Here is a 21,724-nt window from a genome sequence, read left to right as displayed (position 1 = left end):
TCTGCCCGGCTGAGGGACGAGGGCTCTGCCCTGGTGAGGGCTAAGGTTGTGGGCTCTGCCCCTCCCGGGTGAGGGCTAGGGCTGTGGGCTCTGCCCCCTCATGAGAGCTGAGGGCTCTGCCCTGGTGAGGGCTAGGGCTGTGGGCTCTGTCCGGATGAGGGCTGAGGGCTCTGTCCGGATGAGGGCTAGGGCACTGCCCGGGTGAGGGCTCTGTCCCTCATGAGGGCACTGCCCGGGTAAGGGGCGGGAACGGTTCTGCTCCCCATGAGGGCTAGGGTTGTGGGCTCTGCCCCTCATGAGGGTTGAGGGCAGTGCCCGGGTGAGGGTTAGGGTTGAGGGCTCTGCCCCTCATGAGGGTTGAGGGCTCTGTCCCGGGTGAGGGCTAGGGTTGAGGGCTCTGCCCCTCATGAGGGTTGAGGGCTCTGTCCCGGGTGAGGGCTAGGGTTGAGGGCTCTGCCCCCCATGAGGGTTAGGGTTGAGGGCTCTGCCCCCCATGAGGGTTAGGGTTGAGGGCTCTGCCCCTCATGAGGGTTGAGGGCAGTGCCCGGGTGAGGGTTAGGGTTGTGGGCTCTGCCCCCCGTGAAGGCACTGCCCGGGTAAGGGGCGGGAACGGCTCTGCCCCTCATGAGTGCTGAGGGCTCTGTCCCGGGTGAGGGCTAGCTAGGGTTGAGGGCTCTGCCCCCGTGAGGGCTGAGGGCTCTGCCCCGGGTGAGGGCCAGGGTTGAGGGTTCTTTTCCCATGAGGGCTGAGGGCGCGGCTCTTTCTCCCTCTCTCTGAAGGGTGAGGAGCTGGTTCTACCCTGGGCGCTGCTGAGGATAAAAGAGTTCGGTTGCTCGGTTCCCTCGGAGGGGAAACAGCGGGAGCTGAGAGGCTGAGTGCTCTCCCAGCAAAACAGCTCTCTGAGGTGTGTTTAATCTCGCTTAGTAATTAGCTGCTTTTAGAGAGGGAAAGCAGCGGGATGATGAACGTGGTATGTATGAACAGAGGGCAAATAGCTGTGACAGACCAAGACGCTGCAAGTCCCTGACAGGAGGGTGCAACCAGGTGGGAGTCGGCCTCTTCTCACAGACGACGAGAGGACACGGTATTAAAATGGGCCAGGGGAGGCTTAGGTTGAATATCAGGAAGAATTTCTTCACTGAAAGGGTGATTGGACTTTGGAGTGGGCTGCCCAGGGAAGTGGTGGGGTCACCGTCCTTGGAGGTGTTTAAGGAAAGATTGGAGGTGGCACTCAGTGCCATGGTCTGGTTGACACGGTGGTTTTCACTCAAAGGTTGGACTTTATGATCTCAGACGTCTTTTCCATCCTAATGGATTCTGTGATCGTGAACCCAATGTCTTACAAGGCACACGAAGCAGGAGTGTGGGGACTGAGGGAAACGGCACTCGTCCTTCACATGAGCAAACTCTTCTGCTTTGTCCTTTAGGAAATTACCAAAGAGCTCAAAGCTGTGCTGGTGCCCCTCACCAGACTGCACAGCAGCATGTGTCTGCCCAGGAGCACCTGAGGACACCGAGGCATCAGATGCATCTTCACTCACACCAGTGGATCAGGCAGCTACAACCAGCTCCATTTCACTACCAGAACATCCTCCAGCTGGACAGCAAAGCCCTAACCTTAGGAAAACTGTGACCGTGCCAGAATTTCTGTCTAGCTCACTGTGATTAATAGACCTCGGACTGTAAGGAGGGAGTATTAATATCATAAATAACACACTTCATCAGGAAGGTTAATTTTCAGACTATCCGAAAGCAATCTACAGACCCCTAAAAGTCATAGGTGGGCTGAAAATGAAGATAATTCTCCCAACACTGCCAGCAAAATAACTTATGGGGCAGTGTTTTCCCTAGGGAGCTCACATGTAAGTGCCTAACCTAAGACTCTTAAAGTAATCATCTTATCAGCCCTTACTATGTCATCCTGTGCCCTAAAGGAAGACAAAAATAGACTGTTGAAGGATTTATGATGAAAACACTCCTGTTCTCATAAACTTGTATCTGAGCCTCGGTGAATGGTTTCCTGCATGCTGGGAAAAGGAATGAATTAAAAATAAATTAGAAGAATATGAAGAGATCAAATAATAGTTTTTTAATATTTGTTATCGGGATAATGAGCATAGCAGAGAAACTGATTGGAAAGTAATTTGGTAAGTGATACAAGCAGAAAGACGTTCAGGAAGATGGAATGGAAATATCTTGGGGAACATCTGGCAAATTAAACAATTTCAATTAGGCTTACGAGGAAACAAGGAAATCCATGCCAGATTGAGGAGAGAAGCATTTAAAACCACTTGGAATCCTGATGGCTTCTCAAATAACCTGTCAACTCAGAACACTGTGATTCTCAGAGCAGTAGGTAGCTCACAGGAGTTGGTTTTTAATTTCCCTTTTTGTTTTTCCCCAAGGATACATTCTCCTTAAGTATACAAAACCAAGATTTTACAGGTACAGTTAAAGAGGCTATCATGAAAGATTAGGTTTATTGTCACTGGTGTGTTTGGTTGAGGACTTGAGAGCAAAATAAAAATGTTCCTGAATGGGAACTACTTCCCCCTACTTATTTTTTTTCTTTTAAAAAATAATTTAAAAAATAAACTTATAAACCCCATAGTAAATATTGTCCAGCTGCTGCAACAAACTAAATGTAGCAGACTACCTGGCCTTCTGTTATTTTTAAAATGCACTGGCTTCTTCCTCACTAATAATGACTGTTATGGCGTTTAACAACAAAATATGCATAGAAAAGCAAGGTGAGCTTGATTAAAATAGTCACTGAACTATCAGTCACTAACTAAAATAAAGGAACTTTCAGGCAGCTTTACTGGTGACATCCTAAAATAAACCTATTGAAAAATAAAGAATACTTGGCCAAATGTAATTTATCATGAACAAAGTCTCTAACAGTCCATATTCCAGGGCAAAAAGCTTTGATCCTTGCTGGAGACGTGGTATTGAGGAACAAATTGTTAGACCTGTCATGGTAATTCCTGTGTAGCCACAGTCTGAACACAGGTCCTGGAACAACTCATTGCTCCTACACTACAAAATGCTCAGCTAAATATCTCCCCGTAATCAAATGCATGAATAACTAACAACAAGGATATCCTGTTGCCAGCATAAACCTATTTTGTAACATGCTTTCTTTCTAATTCATCAGCAGAAGAAATGTGATTTTTTCTAGGAGTTTTTTAGGCTTTCTAGCAGTAATTATGTCTTTTCTGTGGAGTGCCAGGGTGATAGGAGTAGATCCTTGTGGAGATAAGCACCATGTGCCACAGTAGCCAGCATTGCACAGACATGTGTGATTTTCATCTGTGCACCTAAAGTATAACTCTTCAGGTTTAGGTCTTCACAGCATTTTACCTTTATTTTTACTCCATTTAAAATTATATATCCAAAACCATTATGAAGAAACATGCATGAGCAAAGTAAAGTTATATTAATATCCAGTAATAAAGTCACAGTAGGACTCTGAATGCAAAACCTCATGTTCTGTTTTTAAATGCATATATGACATTATTAACTGGCTGTATAATACATAATTTGTGCCAGAATTAATCTGACTCTAAGAGCAGTCTAGCTGACCATAGAAAAAAAATATGGTTCAATAATCTGGATATTGTTCAATTTGTAGAATTATAAACTTTAAAGAACATGGTAGCAATACTCTTCTGTGCTTTGAGAGTGATCATCCAACATATTCACAGACTGTGGCAAAACCATTTCAGGCCCTTTGCCATCCTACTGCTCCATGTCCTGTCAGTGTACATGTTAATTTATTGAGTTGTGTAGGTAAGTGTTCTGTTTTCATTTTGATTTTCAAAAGAAAAATGGCACTTCTCCATCACAGATAAATTTATTTTTTGTGTTAAAAAATGCTAGTATTCCTCCTTTGAAGTATCCTCCAGAAGTTTTTTCTAATCATTCTGTAATTTCGTTGGGTGCTAAACGACTAATTCATTTTGTTTCTTATTTCAAACAGAAGAAACTGTTTCCAGGAGAATTATCCTGGTTTATAATTAGCCTGGATTGACCCATTTCGGTGTGCAGTCACATGCACACCCCTCTACCTGACCTCATCCTCCCTGTGAGCTGCTGAGTGTTCCTGTGGTCACAGAAGGCAATGTGCATGGAAGAACCTCGGATGAGAGACAGCAGGCAGAGACTTTATGTCTGATTCAATAGGAAATAAAAAAGAAAATCAAGTAGGAAAAGCATATGACACTAAAATATACAAATTAAGCCACTGTACTCCTGCCAAGAAAGCTGAGAGAACACACTTGGTAACTCTCCTGGGATAGTAGGGATATGGGTAACTTCAAAATTCATGAAGAAATTCAGCTGGAATTCACCTGGAAATCACATTAGTCACAGCACCCAGCTCACATTGCCTAAGGGATTGACTTTCTAGCCTTCCTAGTACCGGCACCTGAAAACAGGTTTTTGCTTTGTAGTTGTACTGTGATAAATGAGCTTCTCAGGCATAAGTCAAAACTACCCTCCCCCTTGGTTTGGTAGGTGGTTTTTTAGGGTTTTGTGACTGTTTATTGACATCCAGGGCTGCTGTTCCAAAGAGCCACAAGCAGAAAATGCAGCATCTCGAACTATACAGCTCCCATAGATAAAAAGTTAACAATTATCTGAAAATTAATGGAAAAAACATGTAAGCCAGAGATCCAGTTCAAAACTATTCTACAATTCAGTCAATTCTCTCTCAAAGCAAACACTGGAATAGTAAGAATCTAGAAAGATGGGTGTTTTATTCCTCTGAAATAAGGTTTTTAGATCACCTGAAGACTACAGCCCTAAAGTGCAGACAATTTGTTCTCAGATCATTGTAGAAGACAAAACCCCAAAAGAACAATTTTGAGTTTCAGAAAGATTTACAGTACTCTGCATGTATGTACTTTATACATTTCACCATCATGACAACTGGCAGAACGCTATTGTCAAGCAAACATTATTTCACAACGCAAAGACACTGCAATGCCATTATTAACAAAATATATTTACTATTTGGGTTTAATTTTCCTATTATTTTTCCTTGCTTTCTTGTCGTGAGCCTGTTTGATTACTGGTGTGTTTCCAGACAGCTGCCACCCCACTCTGGCAACCCCCCTGGTTTTGAATATGTGGTGTAATTTACATGTCTGCTATTCATACCCGTGATACACTGCCCGTCTTTCTAGATGAGAACAATTTCAGCTTATCCCCCATAAAGGCTGTGGGAAGTCATATAAAGAGGACAGTACAAATAATCTTTATCCATTATGATTTATTCTCTACAATACTTCATTAGAGGATAGAGTTCAATTATTTACACTCAGAAATTATTATATAGGTAGGAGGCAACCAAGTGTAATATAAAGAATTGGTCTGACGTCTCTGCACTGTAGGTCAAAAGAGGTCTCCTGCTTTAAGGAAATAAATTACCCAAAAAAAACCCCAACAAAACAACATGTAGTTTCTGAATACAAACAGAAAACAGCACTAATAGTCAGTGAAGACTGCAGAGGTTTGTTAATGTACTATGAAAACAAATTATTCTGTGCAAAGGTTAAAATGAACTCTTAGATTTCCTTACAGATTTTTTTTTGTTCTGATAAATTGTAGATATGTGATATTTTGACCTTACAACATTCCCAAACCAAAATGGCTTCAGTTGAGATTGACTGTTGAACAACATGAAAAAAAAAAAAAATTAAGAACCTCACAGTGGAAACATTTCAACACTGACAGACTCCAGTGATCAAAGACATTCTCCTGTAGTTACCGTAAAACAAAGACATTTCATCATTGCAGTGAGATTATTTCTCAGTTGTGGTTGTCATGAGAATAAGCCCTTCTAGACCAAAAGGCACTTGCTTCTAAGGATGAGTCAATCCAGATCAAACCAGGTCACAGTTGCTTTCAGGAGTAGTTCTAACCAGCTGTCCCAGCCCAGCAAACACAGAGAAAATCTCACATCAATTGGCCAGTGATTTTGGTTGTCTCCATCCTCAGGCAATTCAAACTACAGTTTGTGCCCACTTCACCTCTTTCATCCTTATGCATAGCTGCCATGTAATGATCTAGAAACGGGATTATTTCCTGAGACCACCTGTCCTTGTCACACATTTCTGAGCTGACTTAGCTATTGACACAGTTTTCAACTGATTTTATAGCTGGACCCTTATGGGACTAAAGCTGAGAGGGCCTGTTCCTTAGGCAGCAGACCAGTGTTTCTGATCTGCCAGCTTCTCTTCTCACTGCAACAAGACAAGAACACAGTACATATTTAGAGGCATTTATGTTTTGTTTGTGTTTTTTTAAACAGACTGAGTGGGGAAATAGAAGTGGGAGAGGACAAGACTTCCCCAGTCCCAAACCACTTGTCCCACTTCAGGCTTAAACCAACCAAGTTACTCAATCCTAAAATTCTGTTCTTTAAAAAAATGACAACTAACCCTCCCCACCCCACCCTTTAGTCATCCCCTAGTCAAAGAAACTGAAATCAGGAAAACACTATACACTGTTGAAGACACAGAACAGGGCAAACACCTGAAAAAGAAACAGTATAGTTGAAAAGCCTGGCACTGTGTGCCTGCATGACCAGTCTCACCGAGCGTGCTCAGGGGTGAAGTTTTAGCACCATTTTTTTGCCTTTTTTTAAACCTTTTAGAAATTAAATTCTAACATAGAACACTTGAACAGTAATGAGTGTAGCCCTATGTATCATACTGTTTGACAGCTGAAAGGTGAGTGGTATGCCTGGAGCTGACCCCACCCTCCCCCGTCACTACACGGCACCTGGGGGAGCAACTACGAACTGGAGTGGTTTGTAACGAGACTCATTTATTCTCAGCAGCAGGAAGTCACGAAACAATCCTTTCATCTTCAATTCTTTCCAACAACATCACAAGGGAAAAGTGGCAATTTGTAGGAATGACCCAATACAGAAGGAAAGCTGGGTCAATATTGCACCGTTATCCAGAGGAATCTCCTCGCCTCTCTCTCCTCCAGCAGAACTTACACCGACATGAAGCAAAGCAGCACAAGTTGTGCCTTGCTTCCTTAGGACGAGGGGCAGCACCCTGCAGTTCTCAGCTTCCTACCAGCCCCATTCCCTGCCACAGCACAGCATCATTTCAGGCTTCAAACACCAGCCAATTACAACACAAGCAGGCTCAGAAGATGCGTGCAACCAAACAGCCATGACTCTGCTATGCACTTGTGTTCTCCTCCCCGATCATTAATGACCCTCCAGAAGCTTGGAAAACCAACCAACCCTACCCCGAAGTGTATTCTGAAATCCAGTTATCTCATTGAAAGAGTGCCATAATTTAGAGTTTATGACATCCCTCAATGATGCTGCAGAACACGACTGAAAACTTCCTTTCAGAAAAGAGTATTCCTTGTGATCATCAGCCACCACGGGAGAAGAACTACAGAATGCACACGAGTTTCATGCCATTTGGGTAGTACAGATTTCCCCACTCACTGCCTGGATGTGGCAATGACTAAGCTGAGTAAGATAAATCTTACCAGCAAAACTGAACAGCACCATTCCACAGGCCTGGAATAAACTGGAACACCCACAGCCCCTAAAATCAGCAGTCATACCAGCGAAAGTGGCTGTTGTATCGAAAGGAAGGTCCCCAAGACTGTTAGCTTAAATTCAAACAAATTTCAGTCACTGGTCTCACTTGTACGACTACAGTCAATGCTCTGCAAAACCCTCCCAAGCCCTAATCCTATCTCTTACAAATATTTGGAAAGAAAATTTGGTCAAAACAAAGACTGTCCAGGGACACTCGAAGATCCTTTCATCTGCGTACACAGCACGTGCCATGTCGCTCTCTTACAGGCCAAACAGCATTATATTTCATAGCAGGCTTCATCACCAAGAACCCAACCTACCAAGGATCTGAGCCTTAAAGCCTTCAAGGGTTTATTTAAATAATGGATTAATTTTTCACATGTTTTCTGTCCATGAGGATGGGGTGCTATCCAGGTGTTCAACCCTCCCCAATATCATGATGTCCGCCTGTGATGCGTGGGGACTGCAATCAGCTCTCAGTACACAACAGATACCAGAGGTTAAAAAAAGAATTAAAAAGAACCTAAAAAATGTTTTGTTGGACTCCGTTGCCCAGGCTGCCCGGGGAATGCTCCTACTTGATCTGGGGGGCTTCCATAACAAACAACTCAAGTTTCCAGAGTGTCAGGAACACCCAGGAACGGATCGGTCCGAAGCAGCGCTTTCACTCCTAAAGGTCTTCCGCACCTCACGACAGTTCGTAGGCATGGAGCCCCAATCCAACTGAACCCCCGCTGGGAGGGAAGGCTGAGATAAGGCTTGGGCCCCTGAAGTCCTGTCACGCTCTCACCCTCCCCCCAGGTCAGTGGGAAGGCAGACTTGGCAACGGAAGCTAGCATCATAAAATGGTGCAGTAATAGAAGTAACTGGACCAGGAAGAGGAGGCGTCTGCCCCGATGATGTCATAGCCGTTGGCAGCAACTGGGGAGTGGGACTGGTCATGCAGCCGTGTGTCAGGAGTAATGATTGTAGAGGGGGGGGGCATGAAGGGTGCCATTCTGGAAACAATGCTGGCGGGAGGCCATGTACTCTGCGTAACTGATTGTCACCTTCTCACTGCGGTACCTGCGGGAACAGGCAGAAACACAACGTCAGACCGCGCGGCGTGGAGTATCGTATTTGCGCTCCCCCCAGGTGAAGGCAGGAATGATGACTCTGACTCCCTGTTCTCAGAAGGCTAATTTATTATTTTATGATACTGTATTATATTAAAGAATGCTATACTAAACTATACTAAAGAATACAGAAAAGATACTTACAGAATGCTAAAAAGATACTAATGAAAACTCGTGACTCTTTCCAGAGTCCCGACACAGCTTGGCACTGATTGTCCAAAGAGTGAAAACAACTCACACCAGAAACCAATGAAACAATCACCTGTGGGTAAACAATCCCCAAACACATTCTACATGTGAGCACAACACAGGAGAAGCAAGTGAGATAATAATTGTTTTCCTTTTTCTCTGAGGCTTCTCAGCTTCCCAGGAGTAAAATCCTGGGCGAAGGGATTTTTCAGAGAATGTGAACGCGACAGTGGAGGGACTCGACATAAAACATTCACCCCAAACTCCCCTCCAGCTCACAGCCAGTGATGACCAAGAGAAACCCACTGGTATGAATAACCTATGTGAGCTTGAATTAGCTCCAGGGTCCTGAAAGATGAGTCCTAATCAAGGTGATGATAATTAAAGGGATGCCTGAAGTAGCACACAGGAAATAAATGATCAGTTTGTATTCTTTTTTTATCCACAAATGGCATGAAAAGTTTGCTGGAAGAGGATTCAACTACAGGGATTAAATAATCAGTATTTTACTATTGTTTACTTTTGTGGTTGTCTCCACACTTGAAAAAGTACTGAAAGGAATGGAGAGGTAAGTAAAAAGAGGCTTATTAGAGCACATAAATGACTTAGTCCATGTTGTACAATCAGAATTCACAAAACGTGAAGTTCCTTTGGAGAGACTGGAGGTCTTCTAAAGCACACTAAACAACAGTGGTTGTGAGTTGCCCTAAGACCACATTACGTGAGATTTTAAAGAAAACCTTCATCCTGTCACCTCCTGCTAAAGAAAACCCTGCACACTCACCTCAATTCTCTAGAGGTAAAGAGTGACCCGATAATTTAGTGTTTCTATACTAAACCAGAAAGTCCCAATTTTTACTAGCATAAAGGGGGCAGAAACCAATAGGACAGCTGGGGGTATAGAAAAGCAAGCAAATTCTGAAAACCAGCCAAATTTGAGTGTGGTTTGGTTTTAAGACAGGTGTCACCTACTAATAGCTACAGCATTCACAGATGAGTACACTGAGAAAAGGAAGTTAATTGAAAAGATGCCAAAAAAATATCAACCTTTTCAACTCTTAGAGGTTCTGCTTCTGCTCTTTCACATATATGGTAATACTAAAACCAGTGACACTTAGAAAAATGCCAACTTTGATCCTGCATGGACCAAACACATTGTGCTTAATTCTATGTGCGTTATATGCCTAACACACGGCATTTGTGATTTGGTCTTCCTCAGTACATCTCCTCTGGAAGAGGCATAAAGATTTACATGAAGCATAAATATTTTAAATTACCCAGAAAACACCATAAAGTAGAATTAAAAGGCAACAAATATATCTGCTTACCTGGTAAGTTTAATTGTTTTCCTAAAATCATTGGTAATGGGAGCCTTAAAGCCACCTTTCCTGAGTAAGGAGTCTATGGTCTGGATCTGATCCCAGTCTATTGAAAAATAGAAGCAAGGCAAATTTTTCAATGTTAAAAAATATTTCAAAACTACAAGAGGTGCATTAAAAGGACTCTAGAAAAACAAACAACTGAACAGGTAACTCTGAGCTTTAGAAATCCTAGTGTTGAACTGGACATACACGGCCTGATGCATGCACACTATCTGCACATGCCTACCCCTTTAAACTGAAATCGGAGCTGGCCTATGAAAGAGCAATTCCATTTTCCATTCCATGTCTTCTTATAAAGGCCTGTGCTTTGCTACTGTTGCAGGGACCCTGAATTTTTTCATCCTGTGCCACTTAGCTCCCTTGAAAATAAGACAATAGTAATCTCTTTACATAGACAATTTGGGATTGATGCTCTAGGGACAGCCCAGTGCACTGCTATGTGAGAGATCAGAGTTAAAATTCCTACCTTAGTCTTTTGCCCCAGAGCCAGGAGGATGCGACCACTCCACTCTGCTAGGTGGAGGAAAGGAGGAGGCAATATTTTGAGCAGTTACCATGGTGACCACTACTCTATTTGAGTGGGAAGTGTGCTCCAGAGGGACTGTGTTTCTAGCCCTCCTCTGGAGGATGCTACTTTAGCAAGAATGAGGAGGAAAGGGACTCTCCTTGGTGCTGTGCAGCGTGCAGTTATCCTAGCTGGTGGGAGAAACATAGAAGAGGAAAGATGCAATGCTGAATGAGGCTGGAAGATCCATACTTTGAGATCCTCTATTTCTTCAGCCCTAAAGCATTCTGGCACTAAAATACAGCTGTGCAAAGATATGGGATGAGAGACAGGCCAGATGAAAACCCAGCAGCAACCATATCAGGTGTCAGTTCTTCAGATTAAGTCTGGTGGTTCCACAGCACCACTGTGAGGACAGCATTGTATTCCGAGCCCCAGACTGACAGATTGTTACCCGATTCTGTGACACAATGTGTTGACGTGTTTGGCTGCCATCTCAAACCCACCTTGTTCCTTAGCAACCTCAGGTAAATACGTGGCTGTGCGTTTGACACCTTTCTCATTGATGAACTCTATTCTGATCCCATGGATTCCAACCTATAGATGGAAATGAACAGCCAGATAAGAGGTGTTTGCTAGCACTGAGCCCATGACGGAGTTGTCATTCCCACAACGCTGTGCATCTCTCTCTCTCTCTGCACAGTTTGGATTCTGCCTGGGTAAGGTCATTCTTTTCCCCATTCTCTGCTCTTGCCTGGCAGGTCTCACAAGGAGCTCTCAGCCATCCTTCCCAGACAAGCCTCACCAGTGGCCCTGCCACTTCTCCTGAACTAAGTCTTGTCAGTTTTCCATCTCTTGTGTCACACAAGAGAGATAAAATCTCTGCACGCAAGAATGATGCCTAAAATTACTTGACTATGAAGTCCATATACATATTCTTCTTGAATGAAATACACTTCAATGTGCAAGGTCCTAAAAACCATTCATACCTTTGGTCTTAACTACTTTTTATTTCCAGTTCCTACCCACACCATCAAAATCCTTCCCAGGTTTTTATACAAATATTTACACCCATTTCCTATTGGGCCAAGTCCATGAACCACTTTCATGTTTCTTTTATTCCCATTCAGATCCCCCCCAACCAAAAGCATATTGCTGGGCCATCCTCTTCCTTCCTTCCTTCCTTCCTTCCTTCTAGTTTTCCAGCCCAATGTTTTCTATTCCCAGTCTCTTCTATCCCCATACACCCCTGTAACGAAGGAGATACATCACCATGTACTAACCCGAACCCGAATGGAACGAGAGAGTGATGCAGAGTTCCAAATGCACCTGTTCTCACCTCCCAGTCCAGGTAGTCACTGGCATCCTCAAAGTTAGTGAGGAGGGAGACAGAGCAGAAGAGTTTGGGCAGCTCCTCGCGGGTCAGGGGGGGAAATCGGCTGTCCTTAAGTGCACTAAAGGGAAGAGAAGATACATCACTCAACACAAGCACCAAAATAAAGCATCAGATGCTCAATTATTCCCCTTTTGATTATGCCTGCATGAAACATGCTTCTCTGCTACTGCAGAGAAAGTGATTTGCATCTCTCCCTGATCTAATGAACTGTAATACCAGTGACAAGCTTCCTGATGCTGTCCAATGCCTACTGCAGGCTGAGAGAAATTACGTGCTACAGATGTCAAAACTGTTAGTAAGCAAGACAGAATTGACAGTAGCCTTAGAATGCTGACTGCAACACACCTTTTGCAAAGATGTCCCACTACATCCTGATACATCACCTCACTGTAACTCTCATACACTCAGGTTTATTTCATTATGAAGCATAGTACATTGAACTATGTTGATTCAACATCCTAACCTTGAATCCTTACAGATCTTCAGTGAACGAACTCATTTCACATTTATTTCATATTTATTTCATTTTTGACAGTTACCTGGTTAATGTGTATTCCCTGAGTCCTGAGTGAAGATTCATGGCTGAAAAGGTCCCGATGCAGCCACGAAGCCGCTTGTCTCGCCCCGTCTTCCACGTGACAAAGAGTGGACTGAAAAGGTAAAAAAAGGAAGAAACCCTCCAGCCTCAACAGATAGTTGGTTGCTAAGGGGAGAAAACCAAGGTATGAAAAAACCCCGTACCCTTGCTTTCTCTCCCTCCAGTAAACCCCAGCAGGCAGGTTTGCTCACCTGCTATTTAGCAAGAACAAAACTTCACGTGCCCACACCTCCCACATGCAAGCCCCAATACTTCCCTCCACCTTGCCAGCACACTCCATCCTCCCCAGCAGGACTCTGGAAGCCCTCCACAGACACCTTCCTGGCCAGACTCTGTGCTGTCTTCTAATGACTGAAATGCTTATTTGATCCCTCTGATTACCAGTCAGTATTGGCCTCACTTTGTAGCATCCACTAGTTTCCAGCACAGGTCATACAGAAATTAATACAGATGATGCAAGTTAGTTCTTCATACAACCACTTCTATAAATCAGATTTGCAATAAAAGCTTTTCTTTTTTGCTTTTTAAAGAATGAAAAGAAATCCAAATTATTTTTTCTCCCTGATATTTCCATGAGGATCTGACTTCTGGGTCCATCCCTAAGGCTCAAGCAGTTTAGGTCCACATCTTTTGCTTACCTAATATTTGATTTGTATTTACACGTATTTTCTCCTGTTGAACACATATCTAAAACATTACTGTTCCTACTCAAACATCACCTGGATTTCCACTTTCCTGTCTATCATCACGAATTTACAGGCACAACAGCAGATTCTCAAACTCAGCAGGCTCATTTCAAGCTGTTAAACTACATCTCCTGATTTGGCCTTAAAGAATAACAACCTCAGAATAATAGAGCTCTATGAAGAGATAAACAGGTAGACTGTGAACATTAAATACAAAAAAATTAACTTCTACAGAAATGAGTGAAATTGCACAGAGCTGTAGAGAGAAACACTAAAAGGACAGTGGTGGTTGCAGCCCTACAAGAATGTCCAAACATCTGCAAAATTCTGTAAGGCAACTGCTAATGCTGACCTAATTATAAAACCAGCATGAGTGATTCTGTGACTTGTTCCGAGTACTGAATGCAAGACATCAGTCTGTGGATTCCTACTGAACTCTAAGTAATATGACAGCATATGATTTTCTGAGATAAAAAAACATTGATAGGAGATTTGAACCATCAAGACTGATTTGACAACATAGCTCAGACACTTGCTTTCCTCAAACTCTTGAAGCTTTTGTGAGCAAAGCACCTCTGCAGCAAACCTCATAAAAATACTGAGATGTTCTGTTCAGACAACAAATCCAGCATGGAGTGTGGATGATTTCTCAAACACAGCGACAGAACTTCTTGAGTCAAAGTACTGAGAACAGCATTTAAACTGTAATAAATCAACGCCCAGTGAGGCTCCTCAGAGCAACAATGGAGCATAAATTCATCATTCAGGATCTAGTTACCAGCTGCGACCAACAGCAAAAGTACTGCCCAAAAGAGCAATTAGCCCTTGAGTGATAATTGTGAAGGACTTTGCCCACAGAGGAAGTGGAAACATCCTTCCACACCCAACAACAACCTCCTGGCTGGCTTGACTAAGACGGGATTTGCTGTTCTAGTTTTCCAGTAACACTTCAAGGCACTTACAGGATAAAATTCTTCTACATTTTCACCTATCTGTCTGTCTGTCTATCTATCTATCTATCTATCTATCTATCTATCTATCTATCTATCTATCTACTATCTATCTTGAAAGAGCAAACAGAAAAAGAGTGTATGCATTAGAAAACTCAAAAAAAAAGACTTAAAAAGACTAAACTTACACAGGAGATCTCTGAGAAACACTACTGTCACAAGTTCAGTGGAAATTTACCCTAATCTAATAAAAATTTTGAAAGTACTGCTCAGTCCACGTGACACTCACCCCAAAGAGAAAAGGCAAGGGAGAACATAAAAACCATCACTCACACAGTACAAATCTAAGTAAATTCCCCTTCAACTCAAATTGCAGGTTCACATTTTCAATTTATCTCTTTCCCCTTCCAAAGGGAAAAAAAAATCCCACAACCCATCTTTCCACTGAGCTGCAGCACAGCTTTATGAATCTATAATAGAAGAGATATTATCAGAGGAGAGAGGATAATTGCATTCAGAAGGCTGTATATTTTAAAATACCTTATAGCACATTTTAAACCATTTCTCATTGTGGTCAGAACAACTGAGGCATAGAAAAAGATATGATTCTGTACACATAGATAAAATTTCACTATTTTCACTGCAGAGAAGATGATGTTTCTGTCTCTGAAGAATAAATGCATTCAGCAAATTGCAGGTGCAGCTGACAATAAGGCCATTGTTCCAGAGCCCCTCCTTGAAAAGTGTTATTTCCCAGATGTACTGAGAAAAGTCACAACAATCTTTTGTCCATGCTCACCCAAGAGCATTCACTGGTACTTTGCAGCCATATCCTCAGCAGATTATGTCAACTGTTCCTTCCCCAGCCACAACATCCCACTTTATAGATGTTTGATGAGGGTTTTTAGGCTGAGAGGAACTAAAACTAACAGCAACTAAAAATTAGCTTCATCAATTGCAACTACAAAGGGAATTTTAAAGTAGAAAAATACAGTTTGTTTGAATCAGGCTTCAGCTTGTACTAGGGAAAAACCTGTTACAGAACAGATCTTATGATGCAAATATCCTATTATTTGTCTTGTGTGGCAACTAGAAACTTCCATGGTATAGTTTTAGCACCAGTTTATGACACCTACTATTAAAAAATCAGACTGAAGTACAAAAGTGGAAAAAGTAACCCATCAACCACTTGCATAGGTTCCAAATTGTAATTACTGGCAGTAACCTGAATAATAAAGGGGATATTTCCTTCCTTTGCAACGTTAATTCAGACACAACGACAAGGCTTGCAATGCCACCATCCCTCCATTGGTCTGTGACCATCACTGCTAGCACTGGAATAAGGGAACTTTACTTCACAGGTATCTACCAGCTCCATAGTTCCCATCAAGAGTGCTGTCCACGTGCATATCCCCTCAGCCTGGTGACTGAAATGCCTGTGGTTTTCAACCCATAACCCTCTAACTTGCATGCTATTACACTGCTGATGCCAAATCCTGACCTTCACACATGCTTTTAGCTTGACTTTAAAGTTCTGCACCTATTTCTATTCAATCAACAGTCTGTCTGTCCAGAGCAACTCCTGGTATAAACCTTTGTTTTGTTCAAAGATCTCTTACATTGACATTAATTATGTCACAAAAGGCCACAATGCAAATCGTTTCTGTATTTTCATTTTGTTTACTCTTGTGTTTGATAACATTTGGCTTGAAATTCATTACAAGACTGCCTCAAGTGGGGCAGTTCTTCCTTGTGTGCTGCTCTCCAAGAGAGCAAACCCCATGCTTTTCTCTGGGGTACATCCATTTCCTGGGAGCAAAGGAATAAATGCTGAAACACAAGAAAACCCAGGTAAGCATTTGCTGACAGGGGAAGATAAGGGAAGGGCTGGTTATGCTTTGTTGGTGTGCTGATCTAAAAGACTTGTAGTCATGAACACTGAAATAACCAGTGAACAATTTTTAACTTTTCAAATCTGGGCATAAAAATTCAACCAGCTGCTATTCCCCAAAGGACATCCTTTTTGATGCTAGTCAACAGAAAAAGCAACAAAATCCAGCCAGAAATCTCCTCTGACACCGAAAGAATGCAGCTCTACAAAACCATCTCTCTTAGTGGCTTAACAGAGCTACAGCAAATAACCCTTTGCACTCTGAGTGACAAAACAACGAGCAGACTGACACCAAATGTTCCAAAGGGAGCCCACTCAGTGCAGGTATGAATACCAGAAACGTTCCAGCCTGGGCAGTCCCTGGAGCTATTTGACATCCCAGTCCAGAGCATTTCTCTGCCCATTTGTGTTTACAGTATTAAACAGCTTACTCTGCAGCAGCATTCAGAACGTGTATCCATAATCCAGCTGGAATAATAACTGCATGGAAGCACAACCTACATCCACCCTGACAGCAGAAAGGTGGGCAGACACTGAGGATACAGAAAGGAAGTCCTTGACCTGTTTAAGCCGTTGTTCTTTACATCAATTTAAAATTCATTAGCTTAAATTAAGGATGTCAGCAACTTTTTATTTTATCTATTGTTCTGGAGGAGGCCCCGGAGGAGTGTCAGAAGGTCCATCTGTCACTGATCTTTCCCATATAATTCTTCTAACAAACATTTTAACAACATTAACATTTCCACACCTACGCAGTCAACCTTCAGACAAACATTAGCTAAATCTCACCAAAGTGAAACAGCTTCATAAATCCTTCTCACTTCTGCTCACACACATCTCCTTTCCTCCTAACCTTGGTACTGTCCTTGAAAGTTAACTCTCTTGGCAGTGCTGGCTTCATGGTTGGACTCAAAGGTTTTTCCAACCTAAATGATTCTAGGATTTCTCCCCACATTGCCCAGCTAGCGCTATCTCCCTAACACATCTTCTGTAACTGGTAATTTTTAGATTCCCCTCCCTGCTAAACCCATTCACTTGGACAGCTGAAAACTTCTTTGAGTGTCCTTGTCCAATCCTCAACAGCCCAACATTTGTTTCAGGATGAACTGGAAACTTGTTCCAACTTCAACATCCTACTTCATTCCCTTTCCATTTGCTTTGCAGAAGGAAGTCTCTTCCCCTCTCCAAGCCAGTGTCTCACATAAGAAGCTGGAGCTTCTTCAAATTAATGATGTTATTTAACTGGTTTTTAGTACAATTTTGTAGGTGGCACTATTCAGTTAAGTTTTTTACAGAGGAATATACTTACAAAGAAGGAGACACAAACTTTACCAGAACAGTACCATGAAGTGGGTTTGCACTCCTCCACAAAGAGCACAGTGCCTCATGGAACACACCAGACTGTGAAGAAGCACCACACCTCTTCACACTTGGCCTAGCTCTTTCTGTAGAGCTCAGCACTTCCTCTCTCTCAGGACACTTTAAAGCTCACTCACCTCCACCAACAAACAGCACTTCAATCTTTTGTGCACTTACAGCGCATCCTTTTGTTCCCAGCAGACAGAGCAAGGAGCAGAGTGCCCCCCTTTCTCCCTGCACACCCCTCTTCCCACGCCCCAGAGGAAACCCTTCACCCTTCCCCAACCACAGCCCAGCTCTGGGAGCTGTCTCCCAGCTTTGCTCCCACAGGAGGCTGTACTCACTAGGGGTCATTGGTGAACCGAGGAAGCCGTGGCTGAGGGAACCCGTAGAGATGACAGTAGAGCACATCAAAGCAGTAGCAGCACATCTCTGCTGTCACCACCAGGTTCTTGGTGCTGTTGGCAGTTCCATTGGGCCGAGTAAGTGGGCTCAGAGCTCCTGAAGTGGGATTCATTCGAGTAATTGGGGAATTTCCTGGGCCCAAAGTCAAGTCAGATACGTTCTCCCTTCCATTATTCCCATCTGTATGCTGGTGGTTCTGAAGAGGACCTGAACTGGAGCTCGGTGCAGTTGTGGTCTGATTCCCATGACTGTGCGTTCCACTCCCAGACAATTTGGGCTTCTTCACCCCACAACAGCCAGCTGCCAGCTTGGGCTCAAGTGGAGGAACACAGCGTCTTTTTCCCATCCTGCTTCAAAACTCGCTGCCTGGAGCACTGCAGAACCCTGGCACGGAGGGGCGGGGAGGGGGGAACAGCATTACACAAAGAGTCACAGGTGAAAAACCAACAGCTGCTTCCTTGCTTCTGCTGCAAACAGGGGAGAAAACCCTCCAAACCACACGATCAAGCACAGCACTGCAGGCAACTCAGCAGAATGGGTGTTTTCACACAAAGATTGGAAGAGCGTGGACACAACCTGCATGCAGTCACACCTTCCGAGGTACTGAACACCTTAATAAGTGGCTCGTGACAAAAACTGTCACCAGACTTCCCGTAAAAAGAACAAAACTGTGGGAAAACAGAAGGAAAAAGGACTTGGGACTACAGATACACCCTATCCACTACTTTTTCTGCTCACCCACTCCTCCTCAGTCAATGCCTGCACCAGTGGCAAAAAAGTGCATTTCCCTTCCCTGCTCCTGAGAGAGTGACAGCAGCCCAAAATGACACCTCTGAGGCTGGACTCCCAGGGGTGCTGCCCTTGATTTAGCACTGGCGACATCAAAGAGAAGCTAAAAGCACTGAAACCACCATTTTCTAAACTACAGACTATTTTCCAGACCACGAACTGGAATCTGCATTTACTTTCTGGGACTGGGTGAAGGAATACAGCTCCCAAATAAACATGCAGGGGGAACAGGCAAGATGTGCATGACAGGAAGAGCTGGAGCCAGCACAGAAAGTGATAATAGCAGGAAACGGGCACGGTATAAAAAACCCAACAACCCAGAGCAGTGTTCTTTGCCTGCAAAGACGAGAATATTAGCTCATGCAGCACAAGAAGGGGTGGAACAAACACGGGGAGGAGGAAAGGCTGTGCAGACAGAGATGAACAAACATGATAGGCAAGGATTACGGGTCAGTGGCAGGAGCTTAAACACCAACATCACCGTGAGATCTGAATATGCAGGGGAGAGAAAACCAGGCTGTCAAATGGGGCTCAAAGCACGGGCACGTGAGCTACAGAGAGCACCACGGGGGGCTGAAGTCACACTCAGCTCTCAGCAGCACCAGGGAACTACTGTGACCACCAGAGCAGCCCCCCAACCCTCCCAAGCTGAGAGCACGCAATGCTGGGGGGTGAGGGGTGACACGCACTGAAATTCGGGCTGTGACAACTCCCTCCCTCCTCTGCACGTGCAAAGACAGTAAAGTTTGTTCGTGAAGTTTCACCGGTCACAGCAGGAGTCACAGGACTCTGAACTGAACCAGAACTGATGTGAAGGGTGTTGAGAGGTGCGCCTCGCATGCCCGCAGTGCTTGCTCTGCTTAGGACTCCTCACCTCAAGATTTTAGAAAGACCATAAGGAACAATTTACATGACCTAAGGAAAATGGTAATTTTTTTCTTTGAGCTCCACTTTTGCAATAATAATAAAATTAAAAAAAAAAAAACAAAAAGGAAGGAAATCAGGCAAAAGAAAAGCCTAACTTTTACAAAGCGACCGTGTAAATTCTTCACTGCCTATTAAAAGTAACCCGTTCTGGCTCTTTGAGGGTGCTGAGCCTTATGAGCCTTCCCCAGTTACCACCGACGGCTCAGCCGCATTGGGGAAGATAAATCATTATTTATTTATCTGGAAGCACAACACTTGATTCAAGATCGGAGACGTGGCAGGGGCAGGGGGGAGCTTCCCCCTCTTCTCCCCTCCTCTGCAGCAGGGGCCTAACAAAGGCGGCCGCTCGGCTCCGGCCCCGCTTCCCGGGAGCGCCCCGCGGGCGGCCGGGCGTGGGGCACGCCGGGGCACGGCGGCGGCGGGACCGCCCCGGGCTGCCGCACACAAACTTTGCGGGCTGTTCGGGGGGGTCCCGCAGGGCCGCCGGGCCCGGCCCGGGCACACCCCGGGGACTGCCCGTGCCCCCGGCCCGACCCCCGAGCGGCACCGGGGCCGCCAGGGGGCGCCGCGGAGCGGGACCCCCCCGCGGCCTCCCCCAGCCCGGGGCGGGCGGCGCACGGCGGGGCCCCCTCCACCCGCGCCTCCCTCACACCCCCGGCGGGGTCACCCACCTCCTGCACCCGTCCCGGCTTCTCCTCCGCCTCAGCCCCGCCGCCGCCGCTGCTGCCCCGCAGCCTTCTGCCGCCTCATGGGGCCATGGGCCTGGGCGAGGCTCCCCGGAGAAGCGGGCCCGGCGGGCGGGGGAGCGGGCAGGGCCCGCCGCGGCCGGGGCTCCCCGGGGCGGCCGGAGGACCGGAGCGAGGCCGCGGGCAGGTCCGCCGCTATCCCGGCAGCCTCCTCCTCCTCCTCCTCCTCCCGGCCGTGAGGTAATGAGGGACGGACACTCATAGTCCGCCAGCCTCCCGGCGGCGCCAACACAGCCAAGGCCCCAGGGCGGGCGCTCTGCCCCACGCAGAAACCATAGAGACGCGCGCTTCCGCGCCCTCCCCGTCACGTGAGCACCGCTCGTGCGGGAGCAAACAGTTCCGGGGGCGGGAACGTCACGCGGCAGCAGCGCCGCGCTGCCATTGGCCAGCGGGGGCGATGACGGCACGAAGGGGAGGGGCGCGAGGCGGGGAGAGTCCATCGCGCGGTTGGACGCGGGGGAGTCTCTCCAGCCCTCGGCGCGTTGGTGCGGTCGGCGTGAGGGCAGAGCGGGGCTGCGGCCGGGCCCGGGCGCTGAGGGAGCGGCGGCCGCGGGGACGGCTGTAATGATAGCGCGTTTAGGGCAGCAGCCTGGAGACCGCAACGGCACCAACGCAGAAATCACTCTTTTAGTGTTTCCAACTGCCAACGGGGCACCCTGATCCTTCCCCCTCCGCCCTTCTTCACAGCACCATAAAAACCAAAGCAGGGGAGGAGCGACTTCGTCAAGTGTTTAGGGACAGCTTGTAGAAATAGAGGCTCTGCATTCCACCCTGAGGGAATGCTCTGGCAGTAAATCGGTGGAGGGGATAAGGGTTGTTGTGGCTGTATGAGGTACATGAGGGATGGGATAGAGAAAACCACAGCGCTCATTCCTGATTCCCTTCCAACAGCGGGGAAACTCCTGGACAAAACGAAGAGCAAACTTTGCATAGCCCAGAGCCCCCACACTGCACATCCAACCCCAAGAGACAAACTGGCTGAACCCTTTCAAGATCACAAAATGGAATTTTGATCAAAGCTTAAGCAATAAAGAACAGGCATAAAAATGTGAGCTGGAGAAGTCTGGTTGAATGTCAGTGGATCTTACTGTCTCCTATAGAATAGAATCACAGAATGGTTTGGATAGGAAAGGACCTTCAAGCTTGTTTTGTTCCACTCCCTGCATGGGCTGGGACACTTTCTACAGTTTGCTCCTGGCTCCAACAT

At 45.4% G+C, this 21,724-nt stretch overlaps 1 protein-coding gene and 1 long non-coding RNA gene across 2 annotated transcripts; one reads left to right on the top strand and one right to left on the bottom strand.

Annotated features, from left to right (window-relative positions):
• The first annotated feature begins 7 nt into the window (after positions 1 to 7).
• Positions 8 to 2,487, top strand: LOC119704762. Its single transcript, XR_005258032.1, has 3 exons — positions 8 to 33; positions 780 to 904; positions 1,428 to 2,487. It is a non-coding gene; the product is annotated as an uncharacterized LOC119704762 (long non-coding RNA).
• Positions 2,488 to 5,258: 2,771 nt separating this feature from the next.
• AMMECR1L (AMMECR1 like) lies at positions 5,259 to 20,809 on the bottom strand. Its single transcript, XM_038145860.1, has 7 exons — positions 20,443 to 20,809; positions 17,995 to 18,439; positions 12,706 to 12,816; positions 12,110 to 12,224; positions 11,277 to 11,367; positions 10,212 to 10,308; positions 5,259 to 8,644 (listed from the first exon to the last, which is right to left on the bottom strand). The coding sequence occupies exons 2-7, from the start codon at positions 18,399 to 18,401 to the stop codon at positions 8,533 to 8,535; spliced, it is 933 nt and encodes a 310-aa protein (XP_038001788.1). The 5' UTR covers positions 18,402 to 18,439; positions 20,443 to 20,809; the 3' UTR covers positions 5,259 to 8,532.
• Positions 20,810 to 21,724: the final 915 nt, after the last annotated feature.

The sequence above is a fragment of the Motacilla alba genome, chromosome 9 (genome assembly GCF_015832195.1).
Source record: "Motacilla alba alba isolate MOTALB_02 chromosome 9, Motacilla_alba_V1.0_pri, whole genome shotgun sequence".
NCBI lineage: Eukaryota > Metazoa > Chordata > Aves > Passeriformes > Motacillidae > Motacilla > Motacilla alba.
Note: the sequence above shows the minus strand (reverse complement) of the source record. Positions and strands in the feature narration are given on the sequence as shown.

Bases quoted from the DNA above. Each gene is read 5' to 3' on its own strand.
- AMMECR1L (XM_038145860.1), bottom strand. From the start codon at position 18,401: ATGGGAAAAAGACGCTGTGTTCCTCCACTTGAGCCCAAGCTGGCAGCT. The intron at 11,368-12,109 runs GTGAGAACAGGT...TTCCATCTATAG, and splicing joins GTGACTACCTGGACTGGGAG to GTTGGAATCCATGGGATCAG. The intron at 10,309-11,276 runs GTGGGTTTGAGA...ATTTTTCAATAG, and splicing joins TGAGGTTGCTAAGGAACAAG to ACTGGGATCAGATCCAGACC.